Source organism: Tinamus guttatus, unplaced genomic scaffold (assembly GCF_059628265.1).
Source record: "Tinamus guttatus ecotype Peru unplaced genomic scaffold, ASM5962826v1 Tinamus_guttatus_pri_ptg000051l, whole genome shotgun sequence".
Lineage (NCBI taxonomy): Eukaryota > Metazoa > Chordata > Aves > Tinamiformes > Tinamidae > Tinamus > Tinamus guttatus.
Window position 1 is genome coordinate 1,193,774 of NW_028288585.1, and position 22,193 is coordinate 1,215,966.

The following is a 22,193-nucleotide window of genomic DNA, read 5'->3' on the forward strand; positions in this document are numbered from 1 at the left end:
GAGACGCTTTCCGAGACGGCACGTACAAGCAAAGCTGAAGTCATCAGTGAAGAGCTTGTAAATATGAAGGGGATTTGTGCCAATCCCAGTCTACCCTGCCTTGTTTCAGCAAACGAATGCGTCACTTGCTGATGTCCGTATCTCTCACTTGGCCCTGAACAAAATAATCACATGCAAATCCATAGCTCTGCTATTAAAAGGTTCAAGGAGTTTTGTGTCCTTAAACTTAGGGGCCTTACAGGAAAAGGTCTCTCTTAAAAGTGCTTGTTGGAATTACTGCTCTCCTAGAGGGAGACTCCGGCTCTCCAGGAAGCAGAGAGGACTTCTGCTGTCCAATCTGCAGGAAAGGTGGCTTTTCCAAATGAGTTGCTTTAAAATCTGAAGGGTTCAAATACCGATATGAGCCAGAAAACCCTTTCCCACTCGGACATCACGACAGACTTCTTTTTGTGACTGGGCTCCTAATTTAGATGGCTATGAGTAAGTTTTTCATCCCATTTGTTGAAAAACATGACTTATAATCTAAGCAAGAAGAGTGCTTGAGAATATTTGGAATATGCCTTGCTACCAGGAAAAAAAGGAAATAGTGGAAGGAAAATGGTTCTTTCATTTTTCAGTGCTCTCACATTGGGACCATGTGTGCAAATGCAGTGTGTGCAAAAGGAGAGCCATTACCAACAATTTCTCGTGTGTGTGTGTGTGTTTTTTTTTTTTTTTTTTAAGTGTTTCTACAGAGGAATCTATAAGACCATCTACTTGAAAAACAACTTAGCCAACTAAAATACATTCCAAGGGAAATAATGTAGATCCTAAACAAGCTTTTGAGATTTTTGAGATAATTTCCTGCAGTTCCTCACTCTGAGCAGACAGTAGCAGCGCAGGCAGCAGACAACAACCAGCCGCATCCCTTGGACCCCAGGGCACAGTGTCACCCAAACGCCGCCTGCCCGGTGGAACCAGCTGCTCCATCAACCCTCTCACAAAGAGCAGGAGCAGTTCTGAAACCCAGGAGAGCTTTATGGAGCGCAGAACAGCAGCAAGACCTCTCTCCTCCTCTTAGGGTGAGCTTAAGGGAGTCATATAGATTGGAAAGTAAGTTTGCTTAAAATAAAAACGTCTTTTAAAAGCACATCACATGCCTACAGTACCGGCTACTTCTGAAATCTGAAGATACATATAAATAAAAGTTATTAGATCCTAAGTTTGATGAGAAGCATCTGGAAGACCAGTACCTAAACAGAAGTCTTGCTATGAAACACAATGAAATACATAAAAGAGGAGAAGGGAACTAAGTGTTGCCAGGGATTTTGCCTGGTATTACAAAAGGCTTTTGGCTATTTGCTACCAGCACCCTTGGGCCCAATTCCTGCTGTGGTGTCAAACATTCATTTAAGAGCTCATAAGGGGAATATTCTCAAAAAAGCATTTTTAAACAGCCACATAAACACATGCTGCTAAACTAAATGACCTCTCATCTTTAAATAACAGTTCTCTGAAACTCATGTTCAGTACCGATGGTTTTCCATATTCCCTAATGTGAAAACTTTATAAAGGTATTTATTCAGTTTGATATTAACTTTGAATTAGACCTTTTGATTCAGTATATTGGCATCGTAAGTGGTAACCAGCACTAGGGTTTAAGTGCTGGCTGGCTGGAAAAACTTGGTTTTCCGAGGACGAAGGTGAGGGATGCAGAGGCTTCCTGGGAACCAGACACAGAATTTTTCAAAGTTTGAACTCTTGCAAACAGGCAGCAGTTTTTATTCCGACACATCCTAACACGTTAACTTGGAAGTCAAGGTTGGGCAAACACGATAAAGACAAGCCTGGCAGCTCATTTGCAGGCATTTCCTGCCAGTGGGCTTCCAGAATTTTAAAAAGTTTACGTCTGTGCAACTCTGTTCCTCTCCTCTGGCAGTAACCAAGTACACAAACTTTATAGTCACTAGTTCACTTTGCAGTTTACTTTAAAGACAGGCGATCCCTCTTCCAGTAGCAAATATATCATACGTTTAACCAGAAACGTAAACTCAGATACTATAATCAAAATTTTTGGAACAAAAAAGAAAAAAAAAAAACCCTGACATGTCTCAGGTGAGATAGATTAAAGCCCACGGCTATTTTGTCCCTTGGCACCATCATCGTCTTTTGCCCTGTAGGAAGCCACGTCACTCAAGGAAGTTTCATTAGTTCCTCTAGTTCATTTTTTTTTTTTCAATAATCCCACTATCACTTCAAATACAACATACTGCTCTGATATCACTCAGACACTAGCAAAGAAAAAATGTCTTTTCAGAAACATCAGTATCTGTCCTTTCAGTTCAACCAAGGTGCAGTTTCATGATTGATTCAAGCCAGTTTAAGACCAGTAAGGCCATTACCAGGAGCAACAGCAGGAAAATAGCTTCATTACCAGGAGCAAAAATGCCTTTTGTATTTTTTTTTTTTTGCCAGTTCCTCACACAATTTCTAATATTCTAGCACCTGCATGGTAAAACAGTCTAACATGCTGATCCATATCAGAGGGTAAATGCATGGTTAGAAGAAAAAAGTTCAAAATCCAACCTCCTAGAGTGAGGCTCCAGATGCCAGCCTGAATGCCAAACTGATGGATTACACGGTCACCAACAGACAGGGCTGCCAAAAGCCTTTTTTCTGGTGCCAGATTCCACTATCTGGATGTCCCAAAGATCCAGAGGAGCCAGTGAGTCTGTTCAACAAGACTGTCTATGTCAGTTTTGGGCTCATTCTTCACATAAACCTATAAAAATTAATCAAATAAACAGAACAAGAAAGGCATCTGGCTAAAATCTACCTTTGCCAAATGTTTTATTTTGAGAAACCCTTACGACAGGACACTGCAGCAGTGCAGCCCGCTCCCCTGCAAGAGGCCTACGGACGGGCCACTCACCTCGTGCCCACTCACGCTGTCCTCTTCACATTTTAAGTTACTGTTAACAAAACATAAAACAAATTCATGCAGACAACTCACTAGATCAGGGGAAAAAACCCACAAACATCTGTGTATTACCTGATTTCTCAGTAAATTACTGTCAAAGTGAGATCGTTAGTGAATCATAACGAGATTCATTAAAAACTCAGACTCTGAATCAGAGTATTTTCTTCTACATGAGCACGCATGTGCAAGCACAAATGTCCATGCCGCTCAGGTACATCAGTATCTCCAAATGTAAAAGCCATTCATCTATGGAGTAGAGAATGCTGCAAGGCTACACTTCTAAAAATCTTTCTGAATCTTAAATTCCTAGGCCTTTCAATAGGATTTAGGTTCCTAAGCCATCATAACTGAGAGCTACTGAAAAACCCTATGAATAACCTGCTTTCAGATGTGAGGTACATCCAAAATGAATTTTATGTTAGAATTCATTCAAGCTTCTTCTGTGAAAGGTTTTTAGTATTCTTTTAGTTGTTAACCAATATTAAACACTTTTCTTGTTAAAGTGTAGTATGTTTACCTTAGCTATGGAAATTCTTGCTGTGCCCTTGAAAAAGATCTTAATCAAAACCCAGCTGAATAATAGAACTGATTCACTGAGCACAAACATGTAAATCTATAGCTATAGTAAAGAGTTACTGTTAATATTTTACCTGTACTATTCATAGCCTACTGGTATAACAAACCTAGGCTTAGCTGAAATAACCAAACAACCAAGCTCTATTTCTGTAACGCACAGAAAAATACTCTACCTCTGGTTTATTTATTTATGTACTTATTAAAGACAAAGCAGACACATAAGTACATAAATCTTTTAAATTCAGATCTGGCCAATACTGACAAAATGATAATAATAATAAAGAGATTAGTGACAAAATGAGAATTTAACATGGCTACTCCAAAAATGCATGCAGGTAGAGAAACTATAGACTGTAATTATCGTCCAGAAGAGACCTTATGGCAATGTGTGAGCTGTGCTTAACTGGAATCGATCAGCTAGGACTCCTCAGGCTTAGCTCAAATTTGCCGACGCATAGCAAAAATAAATAAATAAATAAATAAAAGACAGTTCTAGAGAAATGAGATGAGATGAAAACTTCATCTTTCCACAATTGAGGGATACCAGGGAAGTTCTCTCCGTACCCCCAAGACCAAGATTCATTATTCCAAGTTAAACATCAGGATTCATTATGCTACCGAGAATTACTTAGCAACACGTAACTATAATACAAAATTTTAATAGAAATAGTCATATATAATGTATCCTGGTGCTGACAGCATGCATCACATAAAAAAAAAACAAGTATGGGAAGCCGTAAGTACCTATAAAATGTTCCAAGAGAAAATTTTGCCATTTGTTCTGTGTCCAAGACTGATATTCATTCCTGTTACCTGAATCAAGTTTGTTGACAAAATATTACAAGTTTATTCATATTAATTACAATTATAAATAAGCAGAATAGGCCTTTCAATAACAGGCCCAATAAGTTAACTAGCTGGCTGTTGCACAAGTAGAGAGAGTCTTTATACTAAAAACTGCTTACAGAAATCTGAGCCCGCACGTGAATGGCAGGATGGCTTCAGATGCACAACGACAGGAAGACAGGAAGTGTCAGGGAGACAGAAAATGACTTCAGGAAACAACTTTTGTCCACCAATACTGGTCAGAGGGGAACAACCCTCCCTCGAGCACGGCAGGCAGTTCTAGCTGTGCAGCCCCACCATGCACTGCTGGAAGCCACAGGCAGGCAGGCACTGACCAGGCACACGAGGGTTGGAAACAGCATTGTCCTCAATCTTTTGGGTTTTTCGCATCTACTTGGCAGATATTCCACCAAGGAAAATCGGTTATGTGGAGATGAGTATCCTGGTTTGCCAGCTTAGAAGGCCGAGTAATCAGTTTGGTAGGAACAACAAAGGCAAACCTTGCTCATCACCTAGGGGTTGGTCATAGTCCCTGTGTCTTCCTAAAGCAACCGGATCTGCAGATTAGGGCAAAACTCATCTCCAGCCAGGGAAACTCTTGCATGGCCACTAACCATCTTAACTTGTCACATATTTTATGTTAGAAACCTTAAGCTAGTTATATGTTACGTTGGCTTTCTCATTCTCAAGGATGAGCTAACAACAGGACCTTAAATCACAATAAATAAGACTGCTGTGCTGGGGCAGAACGTGCCGCAGCACGGGCAGAGCATCACACCTTGCGAGCAACGCTAGGTTCAGCTCTGCAGCCGTGCAACACCACGCCAGCGGCGTCTCTGCAGCAGTGCAGTGCCAGCAGCACCTCTGCAAGTGCCAGCTGCACCTCTGCAGCAGTGCCAGCTGCGCCCCTGCAGCAGTGCCATGCCAGCTGTGTCTCTGCAGCCACTTGTTTGCCCGTCTCATACATACTGTGCCGGCCAACTCACCTCTAGACTACTCTGGTAAGAAGCCATGTGTTGATTTCTAAACACAAAGAGGGCGCAGGCAGTGAATATCACTGATACTTCCAAGGTTGCAAACAGCTGCAGAAATATTTTTCAAAATGCAGCTAATCTTCCAAATGTACCAAAATCATAAATGGGCATTTCAAAAAACTACACAGTAGCGAGACACTGAGGTTTCCTTCTTTGGGAGGAATAAAGGCTGAATAAATCACTTGTATCACAGAATGATTTAGACTGGAAGCAAACTTCCAGTCTGAGCCCTGCACAAAGCAGCTCCAACTAGATCAGGTTATTCAGGGAGGAACCTGCCAAGCTGGGCTTTTATTTTCTCTAAGGATGGAGACTCCACCACCTCTCTGGGCAGCCTGTTCCAATATCCCATCACCCTCATCATGAAAATACTTTTCAGCTTGTATAACCAGAACTTCCTATTTTTACCCCAAGCCTGTTGCCTACTGTCCTATCACTGTAAACTTGCAATATATATATATATCATATATATATTGCAATAATATAATTGAATAGCTGCATCAGTATAAATATTCTCTAACTAATTTTCATTCCTGTCACTTAAAGCTGCAATGCAACTGAAAAAAAAAAAGATATGCTGCCCACAAGAATCTCCTTGGTCATTCGCAGGTCCTTTCCTAAGCTGGTTGAGAAGAATTGCACATACAGATAAATCTCATATATTAGACTCTGCCTATTGCCCCTCCTACTAGAGGGTAACAGTAAGAAGGAAAGAAAGTAAAACAAGCTGCTTTAGAAGGACTGTTAGGAGAACATGCTCATAAAGGTAAACCAGTTTCAGGACTCAAATTTGATTTTCAGTGAAATACTCTGAGAAACTTTGCTGAGTCTGGGTTTAGAGCAGCAATGTGGTTTGCAAGCACTTTCCCTGAGGATCCCAACTGCCTACATCCTGGTTTGGTTTCCTAAGACCTTTTAACATATATATATATATATATACACACTAGATTTCTTCTAGAGAAAGGTGAAAAACAGGCTTTCATCTACATAACACAAAACGCACTTCACCCCCGGCCAAGCACAAAAGCCTGAACCAATGACTGGTCTTATGAGCAGCTTCAAACAACTTGCACAAGAGGAATATCTGCTCCAGAGCAGCAGGCTCCATCTGATCCACGGTAACCCTGGAACCACATCGATACAGGGGCCTCGCTCAGCACTAACTGCATCTGCTATTTGACTGCTGATGGACCAAATTCACTGTTAGCGTGAGTACAGTCATAAATGCTGCTGAAAATGGCATCATCACAGAGCCAGATCCTTTCTGGCTGATTTCTTTAAGTAGTTACAAAACCAAAAGTATTGTTTAAGATTGAATAATGAGGTATAAAGATATCACAAAAAAGGGGGACACAGAGAACTCAGATTGATTCAGCTGATATTTAAAAGGACAGCTAAAATATTGACGTCTATAAATATATCAGAGTGAACACTCAGACTGAAAGTCACCCAAATTATAGGACAAAGCTGATAAAAAACAAAACAGCTAGAAATTACTCAGAAGGAAGTTTAGGCTGGAAATTACGGTATCTCTAATAGTCAGAGCAGGGTGAATATGGAACAATGCTCCAACAGGAATAGTCAGCGAAAAAAATCTAGGAGAGTCTTAAAAAGAGGCTTTCTCAGCTTGATGTGATGACTTCCAGCAGCAGGCACCTTATTTTACACATCTCAGAAAGTCACTCTGCTTCTAGAACCACGAGGCAGACGTGCTCACCTGGGCGGGCTGCCCAATACACACGCTGCCAGACGAGCACCGAGGGGAACATTTCTACCCGTGACCTCAGGTTAGAGGCACCCGGCGAAACACAGCGGCAGCTGAGCAGCCCTGGGCTATCAGTATAACTCTTTTTTTTTTTTCCTTTTTGTTGACTAAATCCACCACGTACGTGCTGCTGTGGCACATATGTGCCAGCCTGTGTGACCTTCCAACCTCCACCAACTACAACAGCAGAGAGAACACCAGAACTCACTCACACTGCCAGGCACTGCAACAGTCACATTATTCTCTGTGTCATTTGACTTCTTTTGGAAGCTCCCACTCCCTCCTGCCACCACTTTCTAAGGGATCATGTCCAAAGCCAAAGGCTCAGCTTGAAACCAGAGAGGCAGCAGCCTCCTCATGAAGTGGGCGCCTCTCTCATAATGTTACCTTCAGAGAGGTGTCCGCCTCTCTGAGCCTGTGCTGTGAATTTACAGCTCTTCAAAGAACACGCTAAAAAGAAACATGTTAAGTGGAGCACTGGTAATTATACTGCCATGCTCAGTTTCTAAACTACCTGTGAGAAATCATCCGAATCAGAAGGCAAAGATAACCAATAGAGTCTCTTTTCTTCGGGCTCTTTTCTATTAAAGTTAACACATTACAAGAAGCTGTCTTGCTTCAAGGTTTAAGAAGAAGAATACCTTTTATTATTCATAAAATCTTTCTAAGGCAAGTTACTCTATAATGAAAAAATGAGCTGTCATTAAATCAACACTGATGCATATTGTTCACTGTCTCTAAACACTACCACAGCCTCAAATAGATTTGTCCAAGCAAACATCATAATGGCTAAAAATTGACATTTTTGCCGTAGCCCATGAAAACGCAAATGTACCAAATAATCCCTATCACCTTTAAAATAAATGAAAAAGCATGGTCACAGGTAAGGAAGGCCTTAGAAAGAAATCTGGAAATAACCAGGTAGTAGCAAATGAGAGGGATGTCTAAAAGCCTTCCAGAGGGAGCAAGTAGAGGGAGAGAGACTGCCAGGGGAGTCCAAGTAGGCAGGAAAGAGCCTTTCTTCACACTGGAGGCACAGCACAAATAAGAAGAGGAGAGGAGCTGGTGGTGGTGTTCTCCATTGTCAAACTGACAAATTAATAAGATAACTGTGGTAGCAACATTTTTAAAAGTCTCCAGAGACATGCCCATACTATTGCAAGCAAAAGCGATTACAGCAATTGGGATATGAAAGCAAAAAGGCCTGGGTAAGAATATAACCTACCCTCAAACCCTACAGAACTTCCCTCTTCTCCCATCAAACAATAAACAATTTATCACAACTTATGTTTTAGGCCAAATTATTTGAGCAGTGAGCATTCATTTTAACTCCTAGAAGGTATCTGCCTTTCCAATAAGGAGCAAATGATTTCCAAATCTCTGTAAAGAACAGTAAAGCACCAGGCAACACTATCCATCAGGGTCACTCCGGCACCAGCCCGTGCAGTCGGGAAGAACGCACCACCTACCCTCTTTGGAACAAATCCACATTGAAGAATTTGTGGAGCTCCACGGAGAATTCTACCATAGCCTGAACTTCGCTCATGTTTATGAGGATGAAGAAGCCAAAACTTGTCAGCACCTTAGTTACTGGAAACAAACAGAAAACAAACTTTTTAGAACACAAGTGGGGAATAACACCTGTCCAGTCCTTCCAAGCTCCCTCTCCCCCCCCCAAAAAAATTATATGCACAGCTTCCTCAAATAATTATCCTGGGATAAACAGGAATACACCCATGTGCTCAAACCTACCCACCACCATGCATAACATTCGACTCCTTTGCCACAAAGACACCAGAGAAGTTATCACAGGCAGGACTGTCCTCGGAGGGATTGCAGGAGGGCAGGAGTGCAGGAGGAAAACATGCCCATCCTTAGCTAATCCCTGTTAGCTGCGAAGTGCTAAATCTCACTGTCTACTTTGCAACCACAGGCTGGCACTTTACTGCTGAGTTTCAACTGCCTGCTGATACTTAAATTAAAATCCCGCAGACTCTGGCTGAGTTATTCTGTTTTCCCTACAACAGTATTAACTGGATTAATAAAATAAACTGCAGTCTCCAGAAACACTGCCTTCAAACTCGCAGCTTCCTGCAAACACTGTCTGGACTGAGGAATAAAATCAAGAAAACCAACCCCCAAAACCGGGCAACACTGTGCACGTTAGTTCCTGCCCAGGGTGGAAGGCAGGAGCAGCAAGCACAGAAGGGGCCCCAGCTCGGACGCGTTGTGTTCTGGTGTTTCTAGGAGTTTGGAAAGAACATTTGGAAGCCTGTGGAGCAGCAGGCGGTAGCAGTGAGACTGAAAACAGAGCACGATGGAAGAGAAAAAGCACAGCCAAGGCAAACCCAGCCACCCGGAACACCGGCAGGCTCCGGGCTACCTGCAGCCCAGCGGCCGGGCTGCCTTGGCCCCAGGCCAGAGGGGTTTCCCTGCTGCGCCGCTCCGGGCCGGCTCAGCAGCCCCGCGTTCGCCTTCAGCTGCAGCAAGAAGCGAGTCCTGAGCTCGGGTTAGCAGCCAGCACAGGTTCTCTGCAGGCACTTCACTAAAAACACAGCAAGCCCAAGAAGCTAGCACTGCTGGTGCAGCTTGGGGTAGGAAAAGCAACATTTTGCTTTTGAGGTTGTTGTTGCAATATGAAGAGCTTGGATCAAGGGCCCTTTTGCTGGATCAAAGCTGCAGCACTCAGAAGACACAGCTAACGTGGCTCACCCAAAATCCGTGTTGCTCAGACTTAAACCTAGGGGGCTTTGACAGATTAATTCAACTACATCCCCACAAGACAGAGACGTCCCACGTTCCTAGGCGCTCACTGAGCTGCAGCGACCCAGCTCAGTCATTCCCAAACGCTCCTGCTCCCTCAAGTCCCCGTGAGGAAACTCGGAACAACTTGGAACTGGTCTGGCTGGATGAAGCCCATCTTATGAACGGGACACACCAACAAAAGAAGCTGGTGCCAGCCACATCCTGCACTGCTTAGAGGTTCCTCTCACCGGCGGACAGACACACTCTGCCCTTGTGCAGCTCCAGACCGGCGGCAGCACAAGGTTTCCGGGCAGCTGCCTAGGTTGCCAGGGATTGACTTTCCATGAAGATACCAGGAACAAGCAGGATCACCAAGAAGTGGCACTGTAACACTGTTATCAGTAAGCCTAATAGCACCCCAGGCAAAATAAAACAGGATATTGTCATGTGCTTCCTCAAAACATTGAGCTTTGGTAGCAGTAAACAGCCCCTTTGCCCTGCTGGAGCCTAGAAACCTTCTCTTCTGCAGTTGGTCACAGTCATTTTCCATGTGCAGGACAGCTGGCTGTCACTATTCACTGCTCTCACAGGCCCACAGGTCCCTTGGACAGGCACATCCTCCGGATGTGGCGACAAACAGGCTGTTTTAGATAGAGTCTATCCGGATGTCAAATCCAGCATGCTGGAGTGTGGCTGCACAACGGAAACAGTCCATGAAGAGCTGTACGCACTGACCAAAACCTGCTGTAGCCAGCAAGTCCAAGCATGAAACCCAAGCAGCGGAGCTTGGGTGAGAGGAACGGCACACACCGTGAGTGTGTTTGCAGCTTCACGTTACGGTCCTTCAAGCACAGTGACTGCATCAGCGCCGACCTGCTTGAAGGGCATAAGAGCAGGCTGCTCTTTCTCTGGAGAAGATCTAAGCGTGTTCTGGGACACACCTCCCAGCGAGTTATCCAGACTGGTGGGAGTAGCGGGAAAGAAGGGAGTCACAGCAAGAAGCTGGAGCCGAGAGGCTGCTGAAAAGAGCAAGGAGCAGAGAGCAAGCTCAGCGGTGACAGAGGAAAAACCTACAAAGCAACCAAGGGGACTGAGCAGCTTTCTGCAAGTCACTGAGCTGGCTGAAAGAGAGCGAGACATCCGTCAGCAGCAGAATTATTTATAAGCTTTCCCTGTTTCGATTCCGTTTTGCCTAGTCATTTTGAGTTTTCTCCATTTAAAATGTTAGGAATTCTAACTTATATTCCAATGAAAGCCTTCAGTTTTCTTTGTGCAGATCATATGAAGAGAAGGCCTATGCAGGTGCACCGCGAGCCCCAGCTGCGCCGCAGCGCCTGGCTGGCCTGTGCCCCGCGTTGCCGCTGCTCCTGCGCCGGCCCGGTCGGCACCGGAGCCGACCCAGCGGGACCCTTGCGGCAGGGCCCGCGCCAGCTTCCCAGAGCAGCCACAGAGGAACAACCCCCCTCCGCTGCACCGCTGGTGCGGGGAGCTCAGCAGCCTGAGCACCCTGAGGCACATGGTGCTCCCGGCACCTCCCTTGCGCCAGGGCTTGGCCCATTTCCCTCAGAAATGTGGGAAAAGCGAGTGCTAGCGCGAGGAGAGAAGGAAGAAATGACCTTTCCAAGAATAACGATTTACATCCAAGAAAGAAGAAAAAAAATAGCACATGCATTTCTAAGACTCTTAACGGTTAACTATATTAAATTTCATATTGATTTTCTTCAACTTAATTCATTTTTATGACAGTTACCAGGTTTATGGACTCAAAACACTGCCAAAAAATTCTGTATCATGCAAAGGATCACAACATTATTGAACTGGAAAACAGAAAGTCTTACACAGCAATTAAAGTATTTTAAGGATAAACTCAAACGTGGGCAATGTTTAATTTTAGTTTACTAATCACACAAAAGTTCAACCAAAAAAATAAACCCATCAGAGATATCTCTTTAGGTAAACGACGTTCACGTTTACAGCTAGACTCTCCCTGACTTGAACGACAGCGGATCTCTGTGACTCATTTAGATGCTGAGCAGGCCGATCGTGGCGTCTGAAAGCACGAGTGGCTCTCAAACACAGCTCCCCAGCCCAACAGCAGCACAAGGAAGCTTCACTACAAGCTCGCTCTGCACGAGCAGCAGAAGGGGATGCAGTGTGAAATCCCAGCACAGGAGGCTGCTGTGGAGAGAGGGAGCTCCCCAGCACGCTGCCGAGTGCGGCACAAACGGCACTCGCCCCCCTTAGCTGCTGCATGGAAGCGGAGCCCTCCCTCGACACCCACCACCCTGTAAGCATTGACCATCTCCTGCACTTAACACCACTGTTAAGGCCGCTTGATGCTATACTGAGGACCCAAATTCTGCTCTCCTTTATACTTCTGGGGATGCATTTATGCAACTTGGCAGATGCGAGTGTGCAGAAATCTCCTAAACAAGCTTTATTCTCTGGGAAATGCGTGCACTCCAGTGCCATTAACCTAGCTGCCTGTATTGGAAACTGCGAGGGAAAGCTCAAGTCAAACCCACAGCACGTTCAGAGAATCTCTTACCTCTACTGGCAAATACTCCATCTTAGCACGTTAATTAACCAGGCTTCCAGTTCTTCACTACTGCTGTCAAAAACATACCGCTGAGCTAAAAAACAAAACAAACAGAAACGTTTTACTCAGAAGGCGACCTCTAGAGCCCTCCAGCACTCACGCTCCTCATTCTCTTTTATTACATTCTACAAGCACATCCCATCATCCCATCCCATCTCCAAACATAAACGTATATTCTACCAGCCTCCTCCAATTTGTCCCCCATTCCTGCACTGCCAGTTCCGGCATGCTTCAAGTGCAGAAGCCTAGTGTTCCCTTTTCCAAAATAAATGAGGGAAAAAAAAAAAAAAAGAGGAATTCTAACCCCCACGCACACCCCAGCTGCCTTGCAGCTCCCTCCACCTCCAGAGCAGATCTCAGCTCGCCGGGAATCACAGAAAGATTAGGAGGCAGCCGCAAAGTCTGTCATCAACCCCAGCTCGTGCCCCAGAGCCACCAGACAGGGGACAACTTGCAAGAAAGGGCCACGTGCAACCGTCACATCCCTTCCCATCCTCATGGGTCAAACATGTTCTCACCAAAATTCAGAGGACAAGGGGGAGAGCCCTGAGAGTGAGAACTCGGGTTCTTAGACTGAACGCTACAACTCACATAACCAAAATGCTTGCAAATATCTGAAAGCTTTTGCTTCATTATCTTACACCTCATGCATCTCATACAAAATTTGTTAATGATCTACCAAGCTTTACTGTATTCTTAAAAGTCAGAGCACTTAAAATAATGATAAAAAATCAGTGTCTCCTGCCTATTTAATGTTCTGTAGTTTTTAGACACACAGAAAATAATTTTTAAATTCTTTCTTAAAGGAACTTTATGTTTCATAAGAGGTTTCAGAGAAATAAAAATGAAAAACTTAGCAGAGCTTGTACAGAAAAGCTGCGCAACTAAGCTGGTTCTGCCCTCGTTTCAGAGAAAGAAGAAAACAGAGAAAGTGTAGCATAAATAAATATGGCAGTTTTTAAAAATAGTTATCACTTGTGCATGTCACAATATCTGTAGCATCCTCTGATAACATGACTTATCAATAAGGCCTCAGGTAAAATTCTAATCCCATAAATTCCCACTAAAATGGCACTGACTTTTAAAATCTATTTGTTTAATTATGCCGTACCTGATAATTACACTAGTCCTATTAGTTCTAGTTCTATCTAAAAACAAAAAACACTGTTTATTTTTTATATTCAGCGTACTGAATATACTCTGAGTAGTTAAAATTGTTCTAGTATTTTATATTCACTGGATGTCAAAAATCAGAGAATCCCAAGAGTGAAAATACCACAAAACTCCCTATTCCTCCCCTACCAGCACCGATTTTCCTCTAGCTGCTCTCTGGACGCGTTGTTCTGGGAACGTTCTCTCTCCCGCGTTCCCGCAGGAGCCCTGCACACCTCTCCCTGACCTTTCTCTCTGTCCTTCTCCCTTTCCGTGGAACCCAGTGCCCGCCAAGACAAGCTCAGGGTCTGTCTCCGCGCCGGCGGCCCCCCGAGAACTGCCCTCCCTCTCGCTTCCAGCCGGAGCCGTTTCTGGAGGCCGCCGTCAGCCGCGAGGGCAAGGCCGGGTGTCCCTCCCCGCTCTCCCTGCACGTGCAGGCAGCATTTCCCCTAGGGGCTCCCGAGGCTCCCACAGAGCCGGCAAGACCGTGCATGAGACCTGCCAAATCTCCCCACGCGATCGGAAATGTGTCCCATCTCTCCCTACAGCCAAAGCTCGGCCAAACTCGTATCCTCCTTTGCTTTAATTGCTGTGAGGCTGAAAGAGCAGAAGTCACTGCATGTGTTAGATCAGCATGGGGCCACCAAGAACATTTTCCTAGCCGGTTATTTTGATCATTTCACCTCTCTTACATCCTCCCCCAGAGCGAGCACAGGCTGCTGCATCCAGCATAACCCACTTGTCTTCTCAAACCCTTTCTGCGGCTGCTCAGCACTTGGCATGATAGCGTCCTGGCTGAAGACTAGAGAGTTACAGATAAGCACGGATCCTCCATAATTCAAGAGGGAAGCGGAAAGAAACGAAATGCTAACTGAATTTTGCATAACATAAAGGAAACAAAAAACCCTGTAAATCAAGGAAACAAAAAACCCATAATGTCAAGCGTAGAAGTCTTGGCATACTTTATTCAAATCTTGTCCTCCCTATTTTGGAAAGACAACATGACCACCGCTCAGGAAAGGACAACAGAAGAGACCACTCCATATCACAATTTATCCATTTTATGGAAAGGAAATTATTCAAAAATTCTAAATTCTTATATGAATATGAATATCCAGTTACTCAAAGTTAAACAACAGCTAAAGTTTCATGGTGGCGGCAAAACCCCAAAATTAATACTTTCCTCTTCGATGGTTCTCCAAGGATATTTGATTTTGCAGGCAACCATTACAAAACCTGAGTCATCTTTTCTAACCAAGCTAATATAGGATATCTGCGATACCTTAACAGGTCAGATAAACCCTAGCTTAATCAAATATTAAAATTCAAGTTTTCTTACATTTTTGCTTTCAACCTAGCGACCCCAGCCCCTGGTGCTGCACGCCGCACGCTGCGGGAAGCCGCACGCGCGCCCGCCGGGGCTGGCAGCTCGACGCATCCTGCCGAGCACGCAACCACCAGCACGCTGCACTCGCTCTATCGTGCTAATACAGCACATATGGGATGCAACAGTTCATCCCCAGCACGTACAGAGCTTATTCCCTTTCACCCTAACCGCCTTCTGCCTCTCAGTAAGGGCACCCACTTCAGCATCTTGGCTATTTGCCTGCCAATTTCTACTGAACACCAACTTTATCCTCCACCAGGGCCCTTCTCCTCTTTCAGGCTTGGCTGAATCGGGCAATGGCCTCAGCGGTAATCTGAGGAGTTATTTTATTTACAAAGACTTCTCTCGAAAAGCAGATGGTTCTCAGTGAAAGAGCAAGAAGCAATGGGCAGCACCGAGAGGACACGAAGCCTGAGTCCCCGGGACAGACAGCGCGGGCGAGCGCCGTGGAGCAGGCCAGGCCAGCGCCGCCCGAGCCCGGAGCCCTGGCCGAGCGCCAACACGGAGCCCCCAGCCCAAACACCTCCATTAAAGCTCCCCGCCACTAAAGCACCTGCATCCCCAGCATCTAAACCATGTATAGAGAGGCACTGGCTAGGAATTAATATATTAGGAAACTGAAGCTTACTGAAATAACTTCATTTTCTCCAGTTGAAAAGGCTCTTCATAAAACATCAGCTGTTTATTTTCGGGTACTTAGAACTTACTTGGTTCTGCTACCTGCACAAAGCAAGAAGCAAAGACGTGCAGACTAACTCACATGCAGGAGCGAAGGGGGCATTCAAATGTCTGCAGCTGCTCCTTAATGGCACCACTTTGGCATGCTTTAGCAATTAGAATAGTGCCCTAAAAAAGCCAGGTTTTGCTGTTTTCCTCCCCTTAAGAAAGTTTACCCTCTTAAAGTTTCCCTCTTAAAAAAAAAATATATATATATATATTTTCACTCTCAAAAATATATATTTTTTAAGAGAGAAAAAAAAATTAACTGCACATTCTTAGTAAATTATATCTTAAAAGGCAATAATTCCAAATTAAGTAATTCGGCAAACAAAATCGAGCAATTTAGAGAGTTAAGCCACCGTCCTGATATCCGTTCTGAGGTCAGGGCTGGACAAGACACACAATTCAGTCTGAATTTGACAGGTTCATTTTGCACTGGAAGGCTTTATGCCAAAGGGTTTCTGCCTCTTCTCTCACCCTGGGCATTCAGTCAGCACAAACTACAAATTTCATATTATTAATTTAAGAAACAGGAGAGACTCCCTACCTGAACAAAGTTATATTTTGGGGGAAAATCTGATCTCAGAGAGACCTACAATCAGTGGTCACAAAACCGCTTCCTTGGTGGCTCCCACACCAGTATCATCTCTGCTGACAGGCAGGATGTAGCAACAGAGAAAAACAGTGGTTCTGCCAGGACTTTCATGCAGATATAAGTTATTTCAGAGACAGATGGGAACACAGTATCAAAGTCTATTTTATTTTTCAACACCTGATGTTAAAAAGCTAACACAAAGTCAGCTGATTTGGAGCTGGCTTTTCAGGAGTACATCTTAAAATATACAACCCCCAATTTAACTTTTTTCATTGATTATTCAATTTCAGATATGGGGAAAAAAGAATCTACGACTCTAGAAATACATATAATTCTTTTCATCTTCTCATTTTTTTTCTACAGCTTTTATTCAGTACAAGGCAGAGATATGTCACAGTTTATTTTGTTCTTTCTTTTTAAAATTATTTTCTAATCACAGACCTTTTATGAGAGAAGCATTCTTTCTATCCAATTCTTCGGATTTATCTTTTCTTTAATCAAGAGCCTCCTTCTGTTACAGAAACACACACCATGTTCATAGTCAAGTCATGTTATTTTAATACAAAGCGCAATATAGTTATGGTTGTAAAGTTAAAGGGTAACTGGACAGGCTGTTGCTGGAAGCAACTTTTTTCAACCATCTGATGATCATGAAGATAACAGGGCCACGGGAAAATATCTCTGAATGTGCACTGAAACTGTTCAGACATCAACTTTCGAAAAAAAAATGCGGCAAACATCTACGCACCAGTTTAAGGTAACGGCACTAAGTTCCCACTCCTCAGAGACCCCACCAGGTAGAGGCCTTTTGCCCGCAACCTCAGGCAGCACCTTTGGCAACTCAACCCCCCGTCCTGCTCCCAAACCCAGGAGGAGAGAGGGTGCTGAGCGCCATTAGCCAAACCAGCCACGGATCTTATCCAAAGGCTCTTCTGCACAGAGGTCACTTCTGCCCCAAAGCACCCCAGTCAGCCTGTTTTTGTGAAATGCTGCGGCAAACGCGAAGCGAGCAAGACACTAAGTGGGGCTGGCGCTCGGAAGCGAGCGCGGTGCGCGTCGGAGCGAGCTCGTCGTGCGGCGCCTCCTCGTCGTGCGGCGCCTCCTCGTCGCGCTGCCTCGTCCCGCTGCAAAGAGCCGCGGCGGGGAGGGACCGCGGCCTCTTCCGCGTCCCCTCAGGGACGGGTCAGCCAAAAGGGGGTCCCAAGGCCTTCCCAAAGGCCTGGCCTTCCGGGGACACGTGCCCAGGCCCTGTCACGAAGGAGGAAAGCGCACATGCCAGCTCTGTGGAGGCAGCAAGGCACCTCCTGCCCCACGCCGAGCATTCAGATAATAAATAAAATACATAAACACTTCCTATTAAAGGAAAGAACCTAAGAAACTTGCAACAAATGGAAAATGCCACAGCTCTGCTTCAGAAGTCACACATTCAAAATAAAACAGACCTAGCGATCGACTTCGATGGTTGCGTTTGAAGGGTTACATCAAAACAGGCTGATTTTTGTGTTAGCCTGCATCGTCACCGCTGCTATTTGAACAACTTTTGACAGTGTTTTAGATGGAACAGTTTCTGCTCATTCCTTTTTTCCTTCAATTTACTTGTCACGTACTAACACTTCTTAATCATTACATCCTTTATATTCTACTTTCAAATTTGTTGCAGCTACAATAAGGAAAAACACCTATTAAATAAAAGATAACACGGATCTAGGGGAAAAAAAAAAGCAACAAAGAATTAAGCTACCAGAGGTTTTGCCTACCTTTCAAATACACAGTTGGCTAGTTTTCAAGCAGCTAAACTCATTAGAAAGGATCCCAATTACTTGCTATCCTATCCAAGGAGGATAAGCCAGCACCTGGCTAAACTGCCTGTGGATGTTCATCTTTCCATGCAGCTTCTAGACATTTTACAAGTCGAAAGACACACATTTCTATTAAGGCTCCTAGTCACAGGCCAAAAACCAAACCAAATATTTGGAGCAAGCCAGGATTTGAAGTAATCTCAGAGTAATACAACCTGCGTGTTACAAAGGGAGGTCTTCTCTTTGCAACAGGCAAAGCGAGAGCAGCACCAGGTTATATTTGGCGGCACCGAGCTCCTGCCCAAGGAGACAAGAATGTTCACTGGAAAGAGAACTCCAATCTCAACAGAATAGCACAAGGCTGGAGACCTAAGCAGGTCTTGACTTCCACTTATCAGTCAAGCATTGATTTCAACCAGTATAAAGTTATTTCTTTTAGCTGTTTTCACAGGTAAAGCAGTAAATACACACTTTGGATGAGCTCTGCCTTATTGTTTCGGCACTTGAAATATCCGCAATATCTTAGCTACTTTGATTGGCCTTTTTTCATTGCCCTGAAGAGTTCAAGGTCACAGATACATAAAACCATGGACTGTGAAAATATGTGATAATCTCAGCATCTGCCCACAAAAGCAGGAAAGCTTTACAAAGCAGGAAAGCTTTAAAAAAATTGCACGACGGACCATGTACAGATAGGTAGGCAAGCAACACATGCTGTACACTAAAATGTCTAAATATGCAATCACTTTTCTATGAAAAGGTAGCAATATTAACCTACATTATTAAGATAGATTTTCTTTGCATGGAAATATACAACTATTAGACAGAAAAATCATGAAGTGACACCTGAATTGACAACCCAAGAGGATGTCGACTCCAGGCTCTTGGAGTAATGTTCCTTAAGCCTGTGGAGAAGCTGCTACTATTATGCTTCCCTCTACTGTTTTAATAGAAGATAAAAAGAGATCCACCGCAAGCCATTCTGAGATCAAAATTCCAAATCCTTAAAGGGAAGTCTTCATTATTACCTCTAATAAGATATCAGAAGTCAAAGCTAAGGCTTCCTGCACTGTCTTTTTTAAGATTGGAGTTTTTCTTTTTTTAAACCCAGTTGGTGATTAATTTTATAGAAGATATTCCATGAACTATAAGGTGTAGGAGGTAATAAATTTAAACCTTTTAACTTGAAAAATAAAAACAGGAAAAAAAAGTTTTCAGATTTCCTGATATAAATCATGTAGTTCAGAAAGGAAGAAACTTTGAATTTAATTTTGTAAGAAATATTGATAGGAAAGACTACACATCTTCTTCCAGCAAAACTGCTGGCAAAATATAAAGCTTAAGATTCTTAGCACTGGAGATGTTCCCAGTCCCTAAGCCTTTAAAGAAAACTGACAAAGAGGGAAAAAAAAGGCAAAAAGGTAGCACTGCAATCTTCTAATGGAAAACAGATCTGACGTCAACTCAATCTGCTTTGCTTCACCATATTCCAACCTTTGTTCCGCCTATAAACCGAGCGCCGAGAGGCTTCGCCCCGTTCCCCGTCCCTGCGCCTCCTCCGTTCCCTCCAAGAATAGACCTAGCCTGGGTTTCCTGCCTGAAGTAAACACCCTCTGCTCACCTGACTTCTCCCTGACCCTGAAACAAGTAGCAAACTTATTTCCTCCCTTTCAGCTTCTTTTCTGGCGAGGCTTTGCTGTACACGGCCCCTGCTACCACAAACGTTCCTCCTCGTATTGTTCTTGGAGGAAGAGCGTTCGCAGACGGCTTCTACGGCGCGGCCGGCGCTGCATTGCTGACATACCAGCTGCTCGTGCTAGAAGGGAGCGCATAAATATTTAACTGTGCTCATACTTCCACAGTGGCACACACGCATAGCAGTCTATATGCAATACTTACAGATTGTTTTCTGTGAATGAAAGTGAGCAAAATGTATCTAGCGAAATGTCCAAGCAGGCCCCAAGTCAGCAAAACACCTAACAGAATTAAAAGCATATATAGTGCCACACAGAAAAGCATAAGGTGTGCGAACATTGACAGAATGTAAGGTCATATTTCACTGTTTTGCACAGCTGGAGGAGAGAAACTCAGAAACAGTATTTGGAAGTACAGTCTGATCGTAGTGAGTTGACAGGCTCACGAGAAACTGGTTTTTGGATCTATTTGCCCAGCCAGACCCAGGCCTGATCTAAAACACACGAGATGCAGAACCTTGCAGGTTCCCATATAATAGCCTCTATATAAGGCCCTTGGGGAGTTGCTACGTCAAACTTTTCATGAAAGAATAAATAAGTATTTTCCAAGCTTTCTGGTTAGGAGGGAAAAGTGAGTGAAAGACAACCTCAAGAAACTGTGAGCTGTATTCATAGTTTAACCAAAAACAAACCGCAAGGTGCCAGTGCTTAAGATGAACCCCCACCTTGGCTACATGCACTTGGGAGTCACTGGGCTGCTGAAGCCAGCTGGACTGTAAGGATGGGCCTGCAAAACAAACACCCATCACAGCGGCTGGTCACCAGGCGGCTGCTGCTCACCTACCCTTTCAGGAGGACAGTCACTGCACGAGAGAGTCTGTATTTTTCCATAAGGAGTAAAGAGGAAAGGAGGGGGGGAGCCCACACAACAAAAATACTACTCTCTAACACTGCTTACCTAGGAATTTTATTCTTCCAAGTCTATCCCGTAGTCTTTAGGGATTGCAGGTTGAAAAGGAACAAGAAGACAGCAGACACAAAGGAAAAGATGAATCATTTACCAGGCAAGGATGAGAATCCCTAGTCTATGCCAGCTACACCTTCAGACACTGTAACAAGGTCAACAGTAACAACAATCCACAATTTCTTACAATTATCAGATTAAGATCCACCCTTGATAACGATTTAACTTCAGCATTTGTTCAGGACAGCCTCTGGGTCATGGGACAGACACAAACATCAGGACTTCCATCTTATATTAATAAATATTTAGGTGTCTGTCTCCTAGACTGAAGCACACATATTGGTTAACTGGCACAATAACAACGTATGGGAAGATCAGAGCTCATACAGGGCTCCTCTATCTCTAGCTATAGCTGTTTAGGACATTGCTACTCTCAATAACATGCTTCGCCCCTTCCTCAGCATTCGCCTCCCCACCCAGCTCCACAGCCAGTCAGATGGCTACAAAATATATATATGAATGTATACATATATATATCTCCTATCCCAATCTCTCCAGCATCGTCAAAGAAGAGGAACTTGCCCCAGAACATGGGACAGTTACTTGGCAAGAGGGAGACACGGGCAAACCCACCCTGCCACGGGCTGCTAAAACCACAACTAAACCCTTCAGAATTTGTCAGAACCATTCTTGGTGTTGAAGTGACTAAAAAAAGGCAAGAAATGCTGAAGACAGTGACAGATCTCAAATTTCGCTCTAACCTCGACAGCTACACTCCATTAATTCTCCTGCACAGGGTAAAACACGCAAAGAAACCCTAAAAATCCCAGTTTGGGAGGAGGTATTTCCCAGGGAAACGTTACAAGCGCCAGGAAACGGTTTCACAGGACAGGGGCCTCGGCAGTCATCAGAAAAGTCACCGGAGTTCATTTGCCCCGAAAACAGAGAAGCTGGGCCCTTCTTTTGAGGCTTTGCTCAAAACAGAACCAAATTCGACAGCACCAACAAACGTGATTAAACCAACAATGTGCTGGGTTGTCTGACAGATTTTGAAAATCACAGTTTTGAAGACAGATTCAAGTTGCTGCAGGCACTTTACTCTTGCGGATCACTATTCGTGCCAAACATTTCCCAGGCCGCTCACGCTAACTGTAATTGGAAGAGAAGATAACCGATCAATTTTATTAATAGAGCAAGTGTAGATTCGAGAAGAAAGCTAATATTTTTCCCGTATTGCATCAGTTCTTACCCGTTTGAAAGGGCTGCCTTTCAGACAAAGCAAAATTAAACCATTCCAAAGAATGAACTCTAATTCACATTCTATTTTTTAATTGATTACTGAAGGAGGAACTGATTTT

At 44.0% G+C, this 22,193-nt stretch overlaps 2 protein-coding genes across 3 annotated transcripts in view; one reads left to right on the plus strand and one right to left on the minus strand.

Moving 5' to 3' along the window:
* Nucleotides 1–12,537, minus strand: part of FAM135A (family with sequence similarity 135 member A) — a 55,049-nt gene extending 42,512 nt beyond the window's left edge. For both annotated transcript variants that reach the window (XM_088539903.1, XM_088539902.1), the window contains exons 1-2: nt 12,474–12,537; nt 8,650–8,770 (exon numbers count right to left, since the gene is read on the minus strand). In XM_088539903.1, coding sequence (XP_088396029.1) covers nt 8,650–8,726 — 77 coding nt within the window. In that variant the 5' untranslated portion in view covers nt 8,727–8,770; nt 12,474–12,537. The remainder of the gene's footprint in view (nt 1–8,649; nt 8,771–12,473) is intronic.
* The window catches only part of ASRGL1 (asparaginase and isoaspartyl peptidase 1), a 449,509-nt gene that overhangs the window by 393,829 nt on the left and 33,487 nt on the right, over nt 1–22,193 (plus strand). The gene's annotated exons all lie outside the window — the stretch shown is intronic.